The sequence below is a fragment of the Helicoverpa zea genome, chromosome 12, assembly GCF_022581195.2.
Source record: "Helicoverpa zea isolate HzStark_Cry1AcR chromosome 12, ilHelZeax1.1, whole genome shotgun sequence".
NCBI lineage: Eukaryota > Metazoa > Arthropoda > Insecta > Lepidoptera > Noctuidae > Helicoverpa > Helicoverpa zea.
The window spans coordinates 6714293-6736132 of NC_061463.1; the positions used below are offsets into that span (position 1 = coordinate 6714293).

The window sequence follows — 21840 nt, forward strand, 5'->3', positions numbered from 1 at the left end:
GCAATTTCTTTATTTCGTAGGCTGTTTGTTTCTGGACATTTGGCTGATTGAGGAAAACTTCTATTTGTTTGGTGAACAACAGTTGTTTATTGTTGTATCGTTGGCATAGAATATCCCATGCGGTATCGTAGTTATCCGCTGAGATATGGAGATGTTGAATGAGCCTCTCTGCTTCACCTTTCAGCTTACTCTTCAAATGCTGCATCTTTTGGGACTTAGACAATGTAGGGTTTTGATGAATTGTTTCCTTATAAAGGTCTATGAATGTCGGCCAATCAGTGTAATTCCCGGAAAATATCGGAATTTGCATTTTTGGTGTCGAGTCCTTAAGGTGCGCTGTAGATGCCAATTTTCGATTCAATATCCTCTTGATCTCTCTGTATTTAATTTCATGCTCATTGTACTCATCTTCATATGCCAAGTCTGGCTCGTCCAACAAGTTATCTATTTGCCAGTGCAGTTTGTCAATACATTCCCAACGTGTTTGTATGCTACGAAGTTCGTCTTCTAACTCCCATTTTTCCTCTATTCCATCTACATTACAATATTGAAGCTGCCTACTAAATGCTTTAAAATTCGTCCTCTGTTGGCTTATTAAAGTATTCAATTTACCTTCTGCTGCTTCTTCTCCAATTTCCTTGGCTTCATACGGTCTAGGCATCTTGAATGACGCAATCATGCGTCTAGTGGCTTCATAATATTTTAATGTTTCATCATATATATCTCTCACAAAATATTCATGTGATTCGTCTTTAAATGTCAGCAGTTGGTTATGGTTGAACTGGAAATCTTCCCAGAGTTTATCCAATCTCTCTAACTTCTTGACAATGTACTCTGAAGTCTTCCTGCCAGACGGATCTTTCTTAAAATTTGTATTCTCACGTTCAAGGCTCTTGATGATCGACTGTTGGTTGTTGAAAATGGCTTCCATGTTGCCTATGAGGAAAAATAATGAAACAGTCTTACTTGAGTGCAGCTGTCGTCACCTCTGGTCTCGGACGAACACGCCAGGCTCTGCTCTGTCACGGTGCAATGTCAAAAACTGTAGAAACTAGTGGAAACTTTTCTCCCTGTCAGGTATCACGTACTAGTCACGTGGAGAGATGCTCGTTGTACCGTATATATATGTATGTCACGAATTTGTCAAATGTTTGTCACTGTAACTAGCTGTTCTGCCAAAATGTCCAGAAAATGTCACTTTTCTTGTATTAAATTATTGCACTAATGTCACTTTATTAGAATGTCAAGTATACACTCATTTGCCGCGTGGCGTTCCGCTATGCAAAAATGAGCAATGTACTATAGTTCACTGTCACTGGTAACCTGACCCTAAACCAATCGAACTACGCGACGGAAGGTCCAGGACCGCGCGAAGGACCAAACTGTGCGAGCCTCACGTAACCCACACAAGAAGATGTCAGAATGTCAGGGAGAATAGCTACGGGAAGTGTGTTTGTCAATAATATACGTCAGTACGAGCTAAATGCCTTTAATGCACTGTCATAACATAACTAATACATATAGGAATTAGGTCGGTTTCGTAATTCGACCCGACAATGAACAAAGAATACTTAATGCTAAATTATGTATTTTAAATAATGGCTTGCACAAATGTCATAATTAAATATTTATATAGCTACGTTCTATACAACATTCCCATAACCTAATTGATATTCTGAGAGCACACAAGAAATCAATACAGCTTTTTTAAGAATTTCGAAAAGAAGTTCCGAATGAGTGCGCAACAATTGATCATCACGCTCACACTTGAATGACTCATCTGCAAAGATGCTACGCCGATCTAATATGATTTCATCTGTGCTACGAACTTTGCTACGTCGTAGACTCTGTTATCTTCATGACGTACATAATATTATTATCAACATTTATGTGATATGCGACATGTGCTGTTACTACAATTCAAATAATTTAGTTTTGCTCTTGTTTGTATTTATTCACGTCATCAAATCTTATGGTAACATAAGAGTTAACTTCAATAAGAGATAAAAATCCTGTAACTGCGTAGTGCGTCAGTCATTTTCTGCAGATCTATGTATTTCTTGCAAATATGCTACTATTTTAATTTTTCATAATACTCTACAAAGGCCTAAATAATTATAAATTGTTTATAGCATTTCATATTTTCCTTGCAGTATACAGGATGTGACGTTCACAATCACATTAAATCCTATCGCATATACTTTATAATATTCTATGGCGAATTGTAAAAAAATAACCTAATCCATTCAGTGGTTTAACCACAGGAGTCATATTTCGTTTTTATAATTTACAACATCATGTGTAAAGCAGAGATAAAGTTAGGAGTATCGAATGTTTTGATCAGTTGACAGCTGTCGGTTTTGAAGGGAGAATATCAGTTGTTTGTAATGACTGACTTTTATATGGTGTTCTAATTTTTGCACATTTTTATTCTATTTACTTTGTTTGAAAAATGCATTTTTTTATTTTTACGTATTTTTCTTTTTTCTTTGTGTTAATCGACATATATTAACCAGTATATTAACGCATTTCATTTAATGTGATTGTGAACGACACACCCGATATATGTATGTATACCTAAAACATTTTCATCGATAAAGAAATTAAGGGTTTTTGTCAATTTCCTTTATTCAAAGTATTATTAAAAAATCCAAATAATCTTTCCATTATGTTCTTCCTAAGTTAGTTTTAAGAGAAAATCACTTTCCCAGTACTAAGTAAACAGTGCTACAGAGCTATTTTTGCATTTGTGATATTAGTTAGGTTCCTTTTAATCGCTAGATTGAGTTATTTCAAACTAAGACATGATCAAAAGTTATAACGAAAGTTTGATAGGCACGAGTATAAATGTCACGCCTTTTATTTAAAAAGGTCTTCAGATCTCTTGCATGTAGAGATAGTTTCGCAAGAAATTCATATTCCATTAATATTTCCTGGAAGAGGTTCTTTCTTCGTATCTATTTTTGTCGTACACGCGGGCGAAGAAATGTGCCAATTATAATGAGTGTAGTGTGTACTATTGTTGTCAAAAATATTTGGTTTACCTATGATTATAGCTAAATAAAGTTGTGTAAAATGTGAAATTCTAGTATAGCTTGTTTACTAAAGAAATAGGCATAAATAAATCACAGTAGCCTTGTTTGACTAATGACAGGAAAGTGGGAGTAGGCCCAGAAGTGGCGCGACAGAGTTTTTGGTGGGATCATATTCCATATTACCACGACGTATTCCCTCAACTTTGTATTATGAAAAACTGATAAACTGACAATATTTATAAATTATTAGGACAAGTCGTGAAAGTTTAAAAACGTAATTATATTTTTTTAATAGAAAATTACATTAAACCGAGAGTCTTAACCGAGTTTCGTTCATATAAATTCAACTTGTAGCACTAAATGTACAGAAATATTGTATTTGTACATACATACTTAACTCACTGTGTTTTCTGGCTGTTGTTTATAATGAGCGATTTTTATACGCCTTTAGAATCAATAAGCAGTCTCAAACTCACCTTCACTTTTTTATACATGTAGTCATTCTTCTTGCTTAATAAACAAAGTTGTTGTAGGTAATAGTTGCCCCTTGTTTAAATTCTGGTGAAATTTTACGTATTGATTAGTAGTTAAAGTTAAAACGATGGGGTTTAACTAACTTACTGACCGCGACACAGTCACAATAGTCAGCTGTGCTGTTAGATGAGTAACACATAATATGACTCATGAGATTTGACAAGTTATAAATATACGTTTACATGCGTATATGCTTTGAAGACTTACCCGCGTTTGCTTATAAGAGCTTTTACACAGCTTACGCTCCTACGTTTTCTTTATTTGACGAGAGTAGTTGCGAGTATATCCGATTTCACCATGTTGCTTACAGTTATGCATGAGGACATGTTCCATCAAAATTAATATTACAAGTACACGATCATGTCGCATAACCTGATCATAAATTCATGGAAAACCCCTTGCTTGTCATGCAAATGTCACTTTCGTTACATTACTTTATAGGTCCAGTGTCATTGACAATGCGCACACGTCTTCCAAGCAACAACAGTTGCACAACTGATGTCTAGTTGGCCTAGACCGACGCTATAAACAATGTCATCATAGGAATGTTTAGTGTAATTAATAAAACAAACATCATATACAAAAGTATAAATATATCTATATTATCTCATTCTTAACCATATTTACAATGTGCAGGTTTATTAACAAGTGTACAATTGACTATTTATTCATAAATTATACTTTAGGCGGCTTAATGTTGGGCCTAGGAAATGGGCTGAAAGTCGTGACTTCAATATCTCTGGCATTAGCCCGCAAGTTCTGGGAATGAACTTTTTTTATTTTCACTAAACGAAGAGGACGCGTTTGCACGACAGGTCTTACAATAATTTTAGCAGGAGTTGCCGGTACAAACGTGTAAATATGTTTGACTACCTTCACGTGTGCGTGAGTTTTCTGAGGTGGAGGAGGAGTGATGTAGGCTAGCGGTACTGGGACAACTTCCACTGATGTCTTCAGCTTTTGAGGCCTAGGTCTCTGTTGAGGCCACTGTTGTTGAGGTGCTCCGTATGTTGGATGAGGCTGTTGCGGTCTTGCCTGTGGCTGGAACTGAGGACGTGGTTGCTGTGCTTGTGGCAGTGGCTGGTACTGTGGCCGCGGCTGCTGTGGCGGGAACTGAGGCTGCGACTGTTGCGGTGGGAATTGTCCTTGTGGCCTTTGTGGCGGGAACTCTGGTTGTTGTGGCTGGTATTGAGGACGGGGTTCTTGCGGTGGAAACTGTCCCTGAGATTGCTGTGGCTGGAACTGTGGCCGAGACTGTTGTAATGGGAATTGCCCCAGTTGCGGTTGCTGTGGTTGGAACTGCGGACGGGGCTGCTGTTGTGGGAACTGAGGTTGGGGTTGTTGTTGCGGGAACTGAGGACGCGGTTGGTTAGGCTGGAACTGAGGACCCGGGTTATTAGGTGGGAACTGTTGATCCTGAGGTGGTAGGGGTGGACCATACTGGTTGAAATTTACATCTTCATTGGAAGGCAACGCCTGTTGTACAAAGTTGTCATCACTATTCGATGGTATCGGCGTGGTTTGTTCTGGCTCTTGTGTCGTCACCTCAGCTTGCGTTGTTGACTGAGTGGTCGGTTCTTTGTTATTCTCATCAGGTACATTAACAGGCTGTTCCTGAGGGATCAGTCCAAAATTTGGCGGGAATCCAAAAGGATATGGCGGGAGCAATATAGTGGCGACAGGTGCAGCGGCATGTGCTGTAGCCACGGCTATTGCAACATTAGGATGAACTGGAGCTGGCTGGGTTGGTGGTGGATTCACGGCGACAGGCACTTCTCTGGTAGGCTCCACAAATACTGGGGGGGCCGGGGCTACCGTGAAAACAGGCTGCAGTGGTGGAGGTGCCACTGGTGCTACTGCTTGAGGAACTACGAGGCGGTTGAAGGTTCTCTGGAAGTATTGTGAACTAGCAGCCGTCACAACCGGAGCTCCAGCTGCTGGTGCGGGTCCTATAGCTATGGGAGCCAGATGTGCCAACCCGTCGCCATGCACACCCGAGCTGGTCACCAGACCACATATCGACGATAACAGCAAAACCTGAAATCAAATATTTCATATTACATAAAAGGCCAATCGCAACGTCTATATTTTTATTAATTTTATATGAACTCAATAGGACTTTACCGTTGGGATCATTTTGAAGGCCACCTTTCCTGGCCGCTTTTGATATTATAATGCGGGCGTTAGAATATTGGACCCCCTCTTTTATATAGGTGTAACAAATTTTGCATCGTGGTGAGGCAACGTGGCGGGTGTCGCGGAATACCTAATGGTACAATGGGTAAGGACACGGACCTTGATGGCTACAAAAATCGTATTGAAAACGTCGTGGGAATAATAAACGGTGCCCATTGGGAAAGTACCTGCGTACACCACAACACTCGTAATTTCGTATTTGCCTATTTATAGCTCCACTAACCTACTTAAGGTTACTTAATTGACATATTGGTCAGCAATCGATGAGTACTGGCGGGTTACTATGTACGGCTTCGTGTAATCTCTCAGCAGATTTGCTGCAGATTAGATAGACGGGTGAACACCTCACAGTTTCAACATATACTGACTAGGTTCTACTGCTGAAGATACTTTAGTCCGACTGATGAGGAAAATTCATTCAAGTTTGATGTGCTTGTTTTCCTTTAGGAGGGATTTCGGTGTTGAAATAAGGGGGGAAATAGTTTCATACAGAGATGTTGAAAACTTAATCCCAAAGATAAAAAAATTAAAAAATTAATCCTGATTATATATACCGACTGTCAAAGGTTCTCTATTTTGAATCCTTATCGGTTCCTAAGTAGCTTAAAAGATAGCGCCCGAGGGGCAGGTAGTTAAGTTGTCGGCTCGAACTATTAACTTTTTAGCACCTGTTGCTACAATTCTCTGCCAAAAGCTTTACCCAGTATGTGAACAATTCTGATACTAGCTACACACATCTTAAGAAGAAAAATAAGTAATCCTATAAAGAAAGAATAAACATATAGGTACCCAGAAAAATGATTCTATATTGTCGACTAATAATTATGTTTTCGACGCGCATGTCATGCCATTGACTTAGCAGCTATGCCAACCACCGAAGAACGTCTTGTTTTCAATCCGATTTCACCACGCGCGATGTTCGTATGAAAACTGACTGTTTTTCTTTAAGTTTCTCATAAATTCTATACCCACTAAACAGGTAAAAATAAAGTAAGTAGAGTATATTGGATCATAATTATTATGTGGTTGTTTTACAATTTATAGTGATTGTTTATGTGTTTATTTTAAATTTTTGTAGACACATAATAAAGAAAGAAGACAGGAAAGAAAGAATTTACAAAGAAATAAAAATTTCTAGAAAAAATAAACGTAAATATTATTGTATAAATCGATTAGAAGTTTCGAAGCAATGTTGGGGCTTTTATTGATTTGTTTATTGCAAGGTTGTTGTTAACGCGCACACTGTGCAGGCGCGCCAAACCGATCCACCGTGCAGTGCGAGAAGGGGATGCGGGACGCGCGGGAGGAGGGCCGCTGGCCGCGTCGCTTCGCCGGGGCCGCGCGCCGTTCTCTTTCGCCATCGGCACCGGACGAGTGCACACGTCGTGATTAACCTAATATTTTTGTATAACGCCAATCGCCACACGTCGTAACTATGAAACCTATGTAACTAATTACTTTCTTAAGAATATAAGCAGTTTGTACCAGAGGCACGCGTCGTTTCATTCATTTGGCGACCGTCTATGACAATATTTTCTAACTCGAAGAACCTACAATCTACGCCGAGCGGCGCGCAGCGGGCTAAGTGAGGACGGCGGCAACACGTGCAGCCAACGTGTCTCCGCGGACCACGCCGTACCACCACCACGAGTTCTACGAAGACGCAGACTACAACAGCAGGCGGCATCAGACGGCGGAGGTCTAACCCGAGGGAAGTTGCTCGTTTCCTATTATTTCCTATCCTTTTCCTAGTGTTTATTTGTGTGAATAGCCTAGCGGGTTTAGGTACTATTCGTTAATTAGCTTGCCTATATTCAAAATGGTACAAATTTTGCTTTTCTAGCCTACGACGCTATAGTGGGCGAGTCCATTATTTTTGTGCCGCGTTTTCTAACCTACGACGCTATAGTGGGCGAGTCCATTTTGTGCCGCGTTTTCTAACCTACGACGCTATAGTGGGCGAGTCCATTTTGTGCCGCGTGTGTGAAATTGCATAGCCTAAACTTAATTTCATTTAAATCGTGCATCCTAAACTACGTGTACGCCTAATTAATCTAAAAGCATCTATATTAATGCACCTAATAATTATTTATTGTACACACTAAAAGTGTACCTACGCCTAATGCACTATAAGCATATTAATTTTGCAAATTGAGGTTTTGGTTCTAAGTATTTACCAAAATACATGCCTATTGCCTAATAAAAGTAAATTCCTAACTAGCGCAACAATTAATACAGTTATTATACCAAAGCTTGCCGACTATTTCAGTTGCGGTGAATGTGCATGTGCTTCGCTCAACCAACTGCTAGCTACCTGCGGCCTGTCTACTAATCGCAGCGCAGGTGCCTGGTGAGTGCTGCCTACTTCGTGCTGTCACAGCTTCAAAAGGTTACCGTGAGTTAGCGGCTTTGAGTTTCTATTGTAATCTGTGCCTACCCATTCATTGTTGCCTCTAAAGTGTTAGGTAGTTTATTCTTTTAACTAAATTTGTACCTAATTACAAAAAATATTGTGTTAGTGAGTTATTCAAAATGAGTGAAAGTGAAAAGTCAGAGATTCAAGTTCCTATTAGAAAACGTAGTGCCATCAAAGGCCAAGTTACAAAATTCTACAACTATTTACAAGAGATATCTAAAAATACTCCAATTAGTAGCTTGCAGTCTAAAGAAATTGTTTTAAAAATAGAGAAATTTCAAACTTTATTAAGTACATTTGATACCTTGCAAACTGAAATTGAATTGAATTGCTCAGATTTAGAGGAACAGTTAGCTGAGAGAGAATTAATTGAAGAAAATTTTCATAAGTGTATCGCATTGGCTCAAGAAATAAATGAATCAGCGAGTGTTTCAAAAACTGAACATCAAAAGCATGAGTCAGAATATGGTAGTGTAAATAATAGTCAATGTAGTCATAGGTTTAGTTCAGTAAAATTGCCCACAATAAAATTGCCATCTTTTGATGGAAATTACCTTAAATGGCTGGAATTTAGAGACACTTTTGACAGTTTAATTAATAGTAATGAAAATATTCCTAACATAAACAAGTTTCATTATTTAAGGTCATCCTTAGAAGGAGGAGCACTAGTAGTTATCAAATCAATAGAATTCACATCTAACAATTATAAAGTAGCATGGGATTTAGTTTGTCAAAGATATAATAATAAAAATTTACTTATAAATAATCATTTAAAAGCATTATTTAATATAGAAGTCTTAACAAGAGAATCTCACAAAGCTTTAAGATTCTTAATTGATTTAGTTTCAAAAAACTTAAGAGCACTAAATACTTTAGGGCAGCCAACAGATAAATGGGATGCTTTAATTATTTATATGGTGTCCACAAAGCTAGATAGCACCACTAGTAGAAAGTGGGAAGAATTAAAAAATGGGTTACCAGAATTACCTACTTTAGAGCAATTCAATGATTTCTTGCGTAACAGGGCAGATGTTTTAGAAACAACACAAGTTCAAAATATAAGTAGGAATGATAATTATAAATCACAAGGTCCTAGGGAGCAAAAGTATTCTAATTCTAAGTCTTTTGTTAGTTCAATGAGTAACAACAATTCTTACAAAAAGTCATGTGATATTTGTCATGAAAGTCATCATTTGCATGCATGTTCAAAGTTTAATGATATGTCAACTGAAGCTAGGTTAGATACAGCCTTAAAGTTGAAATTATGTCTCAACTGTTTGCGAAGTGGACATACTGCAAAACATTGCTTCCTAAAAGGTTCCTGTAAATATTGTAATAAGAAACATAACTCTTTGTTGCATAAAGATTCTACTGTAGGATGTAGTAGTAGTAGTTCAAATACAAATAATAATAACTTACCTTCAAATACTTTACCCACAACACTTTCAGCAGTCTCTGCAAGTCAGGTACTATTATGTACAGCTATAGTGGAAATTGTAAATCCTGAAAATAATATTTCTTACCGTGCTCGAGCTCTCCTTGACACAGGTAGTCAATCATCGTTTATTACAAATAAATTCAAAATAAAGCTAGGTCTACAGACACAATGTTCAAACCCAATACGTATCGCTGGCATTGGTAATGTGCAGTGTGACATTACAGAGAGGTGTAGTTTGAAATTATTTTCATGTATTGATAAATCATTTAACTTAGAAATGATGTGTTTAGTAGTACCACAAATAACTAGTAGTTTACCAACACTAAAAGTTGATGTTAAAAGTTTAGGGCTGCCGGCTAACATAATCCTTGCAGACCCTGAGTTCCATTGTCCCTCCGATATTGATATGTTATTGGGGGCAGACGTTTTTTGGGAAATAGTAGGTACCCAACAAATAGGATTGGGTAGACATCGGCCTATATTACAAAGCTCTAAGTTAGGCTGGCTAGTAACTGGCCCTATAGGAATAGGACAGTCTAATTTGTCACATGAAAATTCATATATTAATGTTTTAAATTGTAGTATTATAAAGGATGATATTCATGATTCATTACAAAGATTTTGGGAGGTAGAAGAATTGCCTTCAAATAAAATATCTTACACGCTTGAAGAACAAGCATGTGAAAACAGTTTTAAACAAAATACAAGTCGCTTGCCAAGTGGTAGGTTTTTAGTTAAAATGCCACTGAAAGAATCACCAGAGGAAGCATTAGGTGATTCATACAATATTGCCAAAAGGCGTTTTTTTAGTTTAGAAAACAAGTTAGATAAGAATCCTAATATTAAGAAACAATATGTAGATTTTATTAATGAATATTTAGATTTAGGTCATTTGGAAGAAATAGAGCGTCCAAGGTTCGGTAATTATTTACCTCATCATGCAGTATTGCGTGAAAAAAGCGAAACAACAAAGTTAAGGGTAGTTTTTGATGCCTCAGTAAAAACAACCTCTGGAAAATCACTAAATGATATCCAGATGATAGGTCCAGTAATACAAAATGATTTATTTAATATTATGGTAAGGTTTCGTACTCACAAATTTGTTTTAACCGGTGACATAGAGAAAATGTATAGACAAATTTCTATTGATGAGTCACAACGTCATTTACAATTAATTTTGTGGAGGGAAGATACATCTCTACCACTTAAAGTTTTACAATTAAACACTGTAACATATGGTACAGCTTCAGCACCTTTCCTAAGTACTAGATGTCTATTGCAATTAGCTGAAGAATGTACAGATATGTCTATTGCTAATATAATTAAGAATGATTTTTATTATGATGACCTAAGTACTGGAGCATCTACAGAAGATGAACTATTGAAAATCTATAACTCTGTGACTGAAATATTAAGTTCAGCATCATTCCCATTACGCAAAATACGCACTAATTGTCCAAAAATATTTGAAAATGATGTAAATAATAATACATTAAATCTAACTAAACAGTCATGTGTACTAGGGTTGAATTGGTCACCTACAGTAGATTTGTTTACATTTCCTATAGACATAAATATAGATTCATTAAATATTACTAAGAGAACAATAATATCTACAACTTGTAAAATCTTTGACCCTTTAGGTGTCTTGTGTGCATGTATCATTACTGCCAAAATAATATTACAACATTTATGGAGCGCTAAGATAGACTGGGATGATTCAGTACCTGATGATATTAAGAATTCTTGGATTAAATTTACAAAAAACCTTTCAGATCTATCAAACATAAAATTGGAAAGAAATGTTATCTGTGACTTGCCAATATCAGTAGAGCTGCATTGTTTTGTAGATGCATCACAGAATGCATATAGTGCTTGTGTTTATTTAAGGACAACTAATAATAATAATCAAATTACAGTTAAGCTGTTATGTGCCAAGGCTCGAGTGGCTCCATTGAAGCCAACCACCATACCTCGCTTGGAGCTGTGTGGTGCCTTACTCGGAGCAAGGTTATGTGCAAAAGTTTTAGAGTCACTACGTTGTAATATTATCAGTAAAACTATTTGGACCGATTCAATGGTAGTACTTGGTTGGCTAAAGGTTCAATATAAGCATCTAAAACCTTTTGTTCGTAATAGAGTAAATGAGATCAATGAAATTACAGCAGACTATTCATGGCGACATGTGCCTACTGACTGTAACCCTGCTGACCTAGCCTCAAGAGGTGTAACTCCACAACAGTTGCAGTCCTCATCCTTGTGGTGGGAGGGACCTTCATTTCTTAGAAGGGACCCAAGTGAGTGGCCTCAGCAAGGTGTACCAAATTTAGAATTACCAGAACTTAAAGTAATGGTTACTAGTGTAGACACTAATTTCTTAGATTTTACTAGATATTCAAATTTTACTAAACTTAAAAGAATTATGGCCTATGTTCATAGATTTGTTAATAATTTTATTTGCAAATATAGTAAAAATAAAAACTTTAATAAGCTAACAGGTTGTCTTAGCACAGATGAACTTTGTAATTCCCTAAAAACATTAATTAGGTGTTGCCAAGTGCAATCATTTTCTTGCGAATTAAACACAATTAAAACGAATAAAGAACTGCATCACAAATCCAAAATGCTACCACTAAAACCATTCATAGATGAAGATGGTATACTTAGAGTGGGTGGTCGTATACAAAATACAAATTACAATTTTGAAAAAAGACATCCAATTATACTTGATGCCAAACATAGTTTTACTAAATTACTTATGAGACATGAGCATTTAAGGTTATTTCATGCCGGACCACAACTACTTTTATCTTCTATAAGAGAAGAATATTGGCCTATAGGTGGTAGGAATTTAGCTCGTAGTATTTTAAGAAAATGTGTAGTATGTATACGATTTAAAGGTAAAACACTTCAACCTATAATGGGTAACCTTCCTAATGTAAGGACAAATCCTAGTTTTCCTTTTTATTCATGTGGAACAGATTTTGCAGGTCCGTTCATGATTTCAAGTAGAAAAGGTAGAGGTAGTCGAGTATCAAAATGTTACCTTTGTTTATTTGTTTGTCTTACAACTAAAGCTGTTCACTTGGAGCTCGTTAGTGACCTTACTACTCAAGGTTTTTTAATGTGCCTTAGGAGATTTGTTTCGAGAAGGGGAAAACCTTACGAAATTTATTCAGATAATGGAAAAACATTTGTAGGGGCTAACAATGAATTGGGTAGAGTGCTTAAGTCTAGTCGCGAGGCTGTGACAGAGTATGGCAGTACTGAAGGCATTAGATTTAAATTTAGCCCTGCATATTCACCTCATTTTGGGGGTATTTGGGAAGCTGGGGTTAAATCATCCAAACATCATCTTAAGAGAATAGCTGGCAACGCAGCCTTAACATTTGAGGAACTTGCAACGTTGTTCACACAAATAGAGGCTATCCTAAATTCCCGTCCCCTATCTCCTCTCTCATCCGACCCAACCGATCTCCTACCCTTAACCCCTGGGCACTTCCTAATCGGGCGGCCACTCAAGTCGGTGCCGTCCTTGCTAATTGAAAAGTCTAGAGCTAACAGATACGAGCGTATAGAGCAGCTGCGGCAACAGTTTTGGGAGCGATGGCGCCGAGAGTACCTCGCCGAACTCCAACAGAGGACCAAGTGGCGGAGACCAGACCGGGAACTCAAAGTAGGCGACTTGGTCATCCTCAAAGAAGACAACCTACCTCCATTATGCTGGCGACTAGGCCGCATAACCAAACTTTACCAAGGACCAGATGGCGTCAGCAGAGTCGCCGACGTCCTCACATCGAGAGGGACTGTCAAGAGGGCAGTCCACAAGTTTTGCATCATACCTGGAGATGACATCGACCCAAATTCAACTGCTTGATAGCTGTGCTATCAAGGCCCGGGAGGATGTTAACGCGCACACTGTGCAGGCGCGCCAAACCGATCCACCGTGCAGTGCGAGAAGGGGATGCGGGACGCGCGGGAGGAGGGCCGCTGGCCGCGTCGCTTCGCCGGGGCCGCGCGCCGTTCTCTTTCGCCATCGGCACCGGACGAGTGCACACGTCGTGATTAACCTAATATTTTTGTATAACGCCAATCGCCACACGTCGTAACTATGAAACCTATGTAACTAATTACTTTCTTAAGAATATAAGCAGTTTGTACCAGAGGCACGCGTCGTTTCATTCAGTTGTTGATAAATAATATTTCCAACAACCTTGAAAGTATACTACAATGTAAATATGTATACTTTGTGATAAATTAACTTGGCAGTGGCAATTCATGTTTCTTTTGTTTTTGCTCAAACTGTGTCAAATATCTAGATTTTACTAGAATAAATTAAATTGATAAACGACTGAGTGACTTAAAATATTTTAATTAGTTTCAGTGTAAGCATGGCTGACAATAACGGTGTCAAAGAAATTGTAGGAGTAAAGGTATTTTCAATCATTTTCTCATAATAAGTATTCCATACAATACTAGTACTGTTCCATAGAATACTGAATATTCGTAATTCTTATAAGAAAATACTACTAGAGGTATATCAAGTCTCCCAGCGGGGCCCAGCAGGGCCAAGGCCTGCCGGGGCTGCGGGTTGTTCGAAAGAGATACCGCGGCCCTGGTACATAAAAGGCCTATGACGGAACACGACGATTTTAGTCAGTAAGAGTCTGACACTCCCTCACCGCTGCTAACCCACAGCGGGAGGGGTCATTTGATGATTTTACGTCGCTAAAAAAAAAAAAAAAAGGTATATCAAGTCTCAAAGACGCCTGGCAATAGTTTAGATTCATGCTTTTAACCGTCGCTAGTTAGTGGGCTTTCCTTATAATACTCGCAGGCGCAACGATTCTATACCCGTTTGTACGAGTGCGATGCTATAAGAATCTGAGCAGGCGTGCCACAGAAGCAATTACTTTATTCGTATAAAAAGGACAGTTTTAGAAATAAAACAGTAATAAAGTTACCAGGTTATTTTAGGATTTTTATCTTCATACCCATTTAAAAAGAGTGCAGCTTAGTAACAAAACATGTCGTTGTAAACAATAGATAAGAGCTTGTTCCAAACAAAAAGTCTTTATTTTCTATCTTAATGCATGATCTACATAATTTTACTCTGCCTATTGCAAACAATTTTTAGCCGAACAAAGGATAGAGAAACTCGACCTACATAACTTTTATCACCTATTCAAAACATTCAGAGCACTTGAATAAGAAACCTGACATCTAGCTAGTGTTATCCTCAAATATATCAATCTATCATTTCGGTGTACAATACCGTAGACAGGCATACAACCTAGACCTACTTTTTGCAACAAAACACGACGAATCCCGGATTCCCTCAAAAGACCTTGTACCATTAACATTAATAAGAATGTCTCGACTGAACGCTCAGTAAAAAACCTTTTCAATGAACAAATAAATCATTTAATTACGATCCAGTAATCTACTTTATTGAACGGAGTTATTTGTTAACCTAAATAAGGGTGTTACTTTTTGTTTAAATAGGACAGTTTGCTAAGTCATTGGATGCAAGTGGGTCTTTCCAAGGGCTATGGGGTAGCCCGGACAAAGGTTCGGGAGGTCAGACAGGCAGTTGTTTCGTATAAAACGCTGGTTCTCAGCTGCACCCGGTTTAACTGGTAGCCCAATCCAACATACGTATGTATCTTGGAAATTGGATACAAATAGGTTGGCCGAGCATGTGACTCGTGTGGTCTGATCTTCTCATGAAGCCGTCTCTTCAATCTTAAAATAACTCAGCAATTCAATTCCAGTAAATTCTTTACTTTACCACACATAACCAAAGTAGCCGAAGGTGCACATAAAAAAAAAAACATAATGATATTAAGGACCAGATTATTATCAATTAAGTTGAAGAAGTCAGTAGGACAACGGTAAGCACGCATCGACCGCAAATACGTCACATAAACGAAAAAATAAACAGATTGGACTAGCTATAAAAAGGAATTTTGTATGAAGTTCATTGTGTACGGAAATATTTATTTTTTAGTACATATTTTCAATACAAAAAAGTAGCAAAGAAGCCTACATAGTGCTGTTTACTCATTTTGACTCACGTACAAGTATTGACGATGTATAAGTGATTCGCCGAAGTTATTTTTGATTGAACTAACTAAACGGTTTCTATAAGCCGTCTTTGAAGTGCCCACAAATTAATTTTGATGTTAATTTAGGTATTAATATTAGTCACGTGTTTCGTAAAATTAGTGTAACCAGTTGTAAATGATATGTGTTTTTGGTTATATTATTATGTCTTATTCTATAACTATTTATGTTAGATCTAGATAAGTTAGAAAATATTTCAGGTTTATTATTTTTAGTACTTCGACGTCACCTTTCACTACACATTATAATCGTCACAAATGTTATTGTGACAAAACAATAAAAACCTTAAGACTATTTCTGTTACGTCGTGTCGTCGCTTCTTAGACAACGTAGGTAGTTACTCTTCCTTTCAAATTATATGGTCTGCCTTTTGATTGTCAATTAAATTGATCCCACAAATAAATAAATTCATGAAATAATACACATATAAACTCTTCAAAACATCTTTAATTTATCAACAACCAGTGTAGAATTAAGTCGTAGTATCACAATGGGTTCGAAGCGAGGTTCATTTGTTTAATAGGCAATGAGGGGTGCTGAGGCGGCGACGTATGGAGCAGCCACGTAGGGTGCTGCAGCAGGGGCAGCTACGTAAGGTGCAGCAGCAGGGGCTACGTAGGCAGCAGGGGCAGCGACGTAGGCAGCAAGCCCGCTGTTGAGGCGGTGGTAGTACTGTGAGCTGGTTGCCGTGACAACCGCGGCAGGAGCTGCAGCCACTAAAGGTGCGCTCACCAGCGCTGGCTTTGCGGCGACGAAGGCGACGAGCGCGGCGAGGACAACGATCTGGAATACAGAAAATTGCAAAAATATGTATTTAGCTGTATTATCAATTTGTAGCACTGGACACAGGCTGCTCCCAACCAGCAATTTTGATGGGAGAGGCCTATTTGCAAGTATGTAATTAATTGAGGCGATGATAATGACTTGATGATAATGAATGAAGTTTACTGTATTACTTTGACTGGTCAACATTGCTTCTATTATCGGCATTAGAAGCTTTAATTTCAAGTTCTATTTATATCTTATTATTTTTTTACAACAACGCTACTTTCTTTTTATACTGAACCGAACTTTTCACTTCACACAAAATACATCAGAAAAAAAAGTAAAATACTCACAAACTTCATCATTTTGCTAGGAGGGTTGGTGATGTTAGTACTGATAGAACAGGACTCGTGCTGTTCGGTACTTCGCGTTCACGTTATATACGTCGCGTGAGCAGTTGGTGTTGCAACCGGCCATCCTCGGCGAAGTCTCTGGCATTGATCGACGCGTGAGCAGCGAACCAAGTGCATGCCTTCGGGAGTCATCGGAATTCACGACAGTCCCCATATTTTATTGCTGCTGTCTTGTACTTATAAATCTTTCACTGGATTTGTAAGATTGAGATAAGGATAAATTAGGAATAGATGTGTAGGTAGAAAGAGGAAGCTTTGGTTTAGTTATTTTGGTTAAAATATAGGCTAAAAGTAGTACAAGGCTATAAATAGCTTCATGTGTTGGCATTTTGTGCTTTTGTAAATATGTGCCAAGTTAAATGATTTTCCTTTACACAGATAAAATTCTCACGTATCGAACGCTCAGATATAATAATCAATAAGAAACTTTCCATTCATTTAGGCTAAACGTGCTTCTAAAAGTTTTAAACTGAACTTTTATAAAGGTCGGAAACTGCAAGCAAAACAGCATGATGGTAAATAACCAATTAAAAAAGTTGTATAGCTTTTGTAAATAAAGTCACGATAAATGAAAAATCTGAAGTTTTAGAAAGACGAGACCGATACCAAAGTCCACGTGATATTTTTACCGTAATAACTGAAGTATTTATATTTAACTTGTTTACAATATTTAATCAATAAAAAGAGTTTATTGCTTATTATTTTAACCAGGGTCACATTTTCAAAGTCCTATTTGTAAAGCCACCATGAAAAAATTATAAAAATGTTTAAAAAATCATCCGCTGAAATATATGCTCCACAAGCTGAAACATACATAGCTTTCAAACTTTTAACAGCATTTACAGCGTCCTAAAAGCAAACAAATGTTCTTACATTATTCCCAATTCTAGAGAGTTATAATATAAACAATTTATCAATAACTACTAAATAATCGAATGCGATTATTGCGACAATTAATGAATTGTTACATTAACTTGTGTACTGGGGCATGTTGCAAACCTATAGGTAGATTAGCAAGGCACTAAGTAGCCATAGGTCGAAAATCACTAGCTAGATTGATGAAACCGCAAGCGATTTACTAAAACATTCTATTTATAGAACATAAACAGCTTATGCGATAGATAACCTATACCATATCTACATATTACACTTTCATTATGATCATCTGTAGTACTGTACCTAAGCCTTAGTTACCTACACTAGTTGTTCCACGTGATTCCACTCACATTTCGTGAGAACTTCTCTCAAGCGGATAAAAAGTAGCCTATGTCCTTTCTCAGGCTCTTAACAGTGTGGCTAATAGGCATGATGACAAATTTTAAAATTCCTTTGTATGATGTAGGTATACGTCTATTTCATATGAAAAATTGTTAATTTTAAGAAAATGCGAAGTTTTTTTTATCAAATAATTGCATTTTTCTCTGTCCACTTTGAATCCGGCGCGAAAACGCTTGTCAGTGTCATGTCGTCACTTGTGACGTCACGACTGAAATTACAAGACGCCAGTAAACAACGCTCGTGCAAGTTTTTTGTGTTATTAAATATGAATTCGAAAGTGCATAGGTGTTGTGGGGTCCCCCAGTGTAAGAACACATCCAAAACAACTCCTGATAAATTATTTGTGTACGTTCCTCACAATAAAAAAATACGAAACAAGTGGCTTAAACTTGCAAGGCGAGATTCAAAAGCAATATTGCCCAGGGTACAACTTTTTTTTTGTGAAGATCACTTTGATGTAAGTTATTACATAGTTCTCTAGATTCTAGCATAGTTTATAATGTAAATAACTATTTCGAGGTTAGGTTTCATCTCTCATTGTTTTTTAATTAAACTAGTATACTTACATGGAAGTTTTAACATTTCTAAATTCAGCTGAACAAAAATCTTTATTTGATGCCAAAAACTCTCCCAGCATTATGATATCAATTCTAGGCAAATCAGCGCTGTTTGCCTTGATAAATCCGGGCTCCATAACTCGTGTTATAAACAATTAATTAATTAAAAACAAAGATCGCAGTGGAAGTTCACAATAACGAAATGTGACGTTCGCGCGAGTTGTTTTGAAAAATGACGTCACGAGCTCTGATTGGTGTTCAAGATATCATGGCGGATTGCCTTATTTCGTAATTTTATTTTATAAAAATACATATTAATCACATTATTAATAAAGAAAACAATGCGCGTTTTATATTCCAAGCTTCAAGTTTAATTTAATAAATATATTATTTTAATGATTTTTGATTACTGTCATCATGCCTATTTTAATTGGTTTAATTTTTGGCGTAAACGCATGACTGACAGACAGACTTTCAGATTTATAATATTGGTATGATGAAGCCCACACTTCAACTAATTTTGGCAAACATTTCTGTATAGACAATAGCCCGGCTGGATACAAACAAAACATTCGGTAAGCGATTACATAGTCACATACGTCTGAACGTGTCAGATGATGTGTAAAGGTTGTCTTGTACGTTCGCTGGATGAGATTTGGCTCCAATTTTGTATGTTACACAAATAGAATAAGCAGAAATCGTTCACCATTAAGAATCTATTGAAAATAACTGAAATAAGTTTTTTATTTATGTGAATTTATTTACTGTAAGTAAACTCTAATGTATCAATTTAATAGAACAATTACTCGACGTCATTTTTGTATCGTATCTGTATGAGAACATTCAAACATACGTATTTTTAGCTACCGATAAGCATTTGTTTTTCATTCAACGAGTACATACACGAATGTAGCCACCTCTAATATATTTTTAAACAAATTCCACAGAACGCCTACAACCAATTATGTTCAGGCCCCTTGAACATTCGTCTTTGTGAAAGCGTCGCGCATGAAATTTCGTCAATCACCCGTGAAGCTGTGTGTGAAATACGTTCCCGGTATGACGTCACTATCTCGAACACGTTTTTTTTTTTTGCAAAATAATGTTTGAGGAAAGTTATGAATGGATCGAGTACGTCATGTTAGGATGCAGTGCGTCTGGTCTGATGCATAGGTATTGTTCCTTGTAGAACAATGACGAATTACTACTTGCACGTTGGTTGTCATAGTTTAGAATGTTCGAGAAGATATATCTAAATTAGATGCCCAGTTTTAACAATCCATGATTGATTTTAGAAAACATAAAGCAATATATTAAGGTAAGTACTCGACAAATAGTTTAAATATAATTGAAGTAAGCATAACCTTTTTTTAAGTTATTTATTTTACGCATACGCAGTTTTATTTTATACTTTACATTCTTTAAACAATGAACGGATTTTACGAAATGTAAGTCAAACAACAATTGCATTATATTAATCGGCCATTTTGTAACAAAATTTATGTAAATACATTGGGAGGTATTAATTTGTTAAATAAAGGTACTAATGGAAAGTTTCGCGATCTACTAGCCTGAAAGTTTCCTTACACGCGTCCCCGGAGACTATTGCGTCAACGTGGGCTTTGTTCACACTTGAAATCAACACTGTTGTTTAGAACTTTCTATCGACAGAAAAGCATTTGAAGGTTGTGACACAGGCTATGCTAAAATCTCACATGAAAACACTTTTAAATAGTATGATTTTGGTCATCTAATCCTGTATCTCTGATAATACATTTAATGATTTTGAACAATGACGTTGTTACATACTTATTTTCATCAAAACAACAAACAACTTTGGTGACTGGAAATCAAGTGATGCCGCTGACACCTCCGTTCCTTTTGGACCCTTTTGTGTAAATGGCCGAGAAAATTCTTCCGAATTCCTGTAGCCCTGTCATTAAATATCTAAGGGATTCATCAAAGAATAGGCATCTGAAATTGTAGCAATACAATATTCGAAGAAGCATATAATACAAACATACCGAAATGTAATTTAGCTTGTGAAAATTTAGCATATTCTGTAAAAGTCAGGCATGTGAGTCTTTGTCTACACCACGTGGAGCATTCTTATACAAAACTTACCTAACTACTATAGAAACAGTGGCAAACATGTCCTATTTCCGATTAAACTAACTTGATAAACAAATACTGTTCGGCTTTGAGTAACATCAAACGTTCAAAGAAAAATGTGCTGTAACATAGAAACCACAAAAAAAGTTAAAAGGCGTGATTTTGACAAAGTACATATTTATGTAGATTAAGCACAACGAATATAATGAAATATGGGTGAGCTTTAATTAGTGAGTTTATTTAGTACAAATCATTGTTGAGTTTATTTTATTGTATGTATCCTGCTTTTTAGGCGCCTATTTTTTTGAAATTGGTCCAGCTTTGTTTTAAAATCTATTTGATTTGTCAACCTAATTATTCAGACTTTTTGGGGTTTCACTGTATGCGAGTATAAGTGCATAATTTTCCTCAATATAATAAATACTACATTCGGACAAAAGAATACCTTCTTTTAATATTACTACCTAAACTGATTTTGGCCGCGTTTCCATGAAAGTTAAACGATTTAAATTTTCACGCACCGTCTTAGAATATTCCTAGTCCTTATGGCAACTTAAGTAGTTAAAAATCAAGCCGTATGTACTTGTACAACAATTTTGTTATTTGTACTGAAAAGGAATTAAATAACGAGCCAACACCAGACACTGGTCCAGTGTCTATAAAACGTATGACGTGCTCTTGCAATAAAACATAACCAATAAAAAACAAAGAATAATAAAGTTCAAGACTAAAAGAAGCCGTTATATAATATGAATATGGAGTGGACGTATCGGAGTTTCAGTTCACAGGTGAAAATTGTTCGTGTCAATTGCAAACGTTGACGACAATTTCTACCTCGACTGTCTTTTGCGGACTTGTTACGTAATGCCGACTGGCCCGAAAGCTTTCCGTGGCTCTATGTACCTGGATATGCTGTGAATATTATTGTTGGTGGTTTTTCTAAGCTGCAAATTATTGGATAGTTATGCAT

General features: G+C 37.0%; 3 protein-coding genes across 5 annotated transcripts; 1 reads left to right on the top strand and 2 right to left on the bottom strand.

The window, feature by feature from the left end:
• Positions 1–4244: 4244 nt before the first annotated feature.
• Positions 4245–5612, bottom strand: LOC124635347 (proline-rich protein 2-like; the record flags this gene model as incomplete). Its single annotated transcript, XM_047171226.1, has 1 exon — positions 4245–5612. A coding segment is annotated over one exon (1368 nt), but the record flags the coding sequence as incomplete, so codon positions are not given.
• Positions 5613–6992: 1380 nt separating this feature from the next.
• Positions 6993–13786, top strand: LOC124635019. 3 transcript variants are annotated; one of them, XM_047170756.1, is made up of 3 exons: positions 6993–7211; positions 7313–10513; positions 10805–13786. In XM_047170756.1, exons 2-3 carry the CDS (start codon positions 8298–8300, stop codon positions 13494–13496), a joined length of 4908 nt encoding a protein of 1635 aa, XP_047026712.1. In that variant the 5' UTR covers positions 6993–7211; positions 7313–8297; the 3' UTR covers positions 13497–13786. The 3 variants fall into 3 exon arrangements, with proteins under 3 accessions (XP_047026712.1, XP_047026713.1, XP_047026711.1); XM_047170757.1 differs by having other exon boundaries at positions 7313–12519; positions 12774–12951; XM_047170755.1 differs by having other exon boundaries at positions 7313–13786.
• A 2388-nt stretch (positions 13787–16174) lies between these two features.
• LOC124635296 (cuticle protein 16.5-like) lies at positions 16175–16916 on the bottom strand. The gene is made up of 2 exons (XM_047171163.1): positions 16864–16916; positions 16175–16528 (listed from the first exon to the last, which is right to left on the bottom strand). Exons 1-2 carry the CDS (start codon positions 16873–16875, stop codon positions 16262–16264), a joined length of 279 nt encoding a protein of 92 aa, XP_047027119.1. The 5' UTR covers positions 16876–16916; the 3' UTR covers positions 16175–16261.
• Positions 16917–21840: the final 4924 nt, after the last annotated feature.

Excerpts from the sequence above, each read along its gene's own strand:
- LOC124635019 (XM_047170755.1), top strand. The coding sequence starts at position 8,298 with ATGAGTGAAAGTGAAAAGTCAGAGATTCAAGTTCCTATTAGAAAACGT.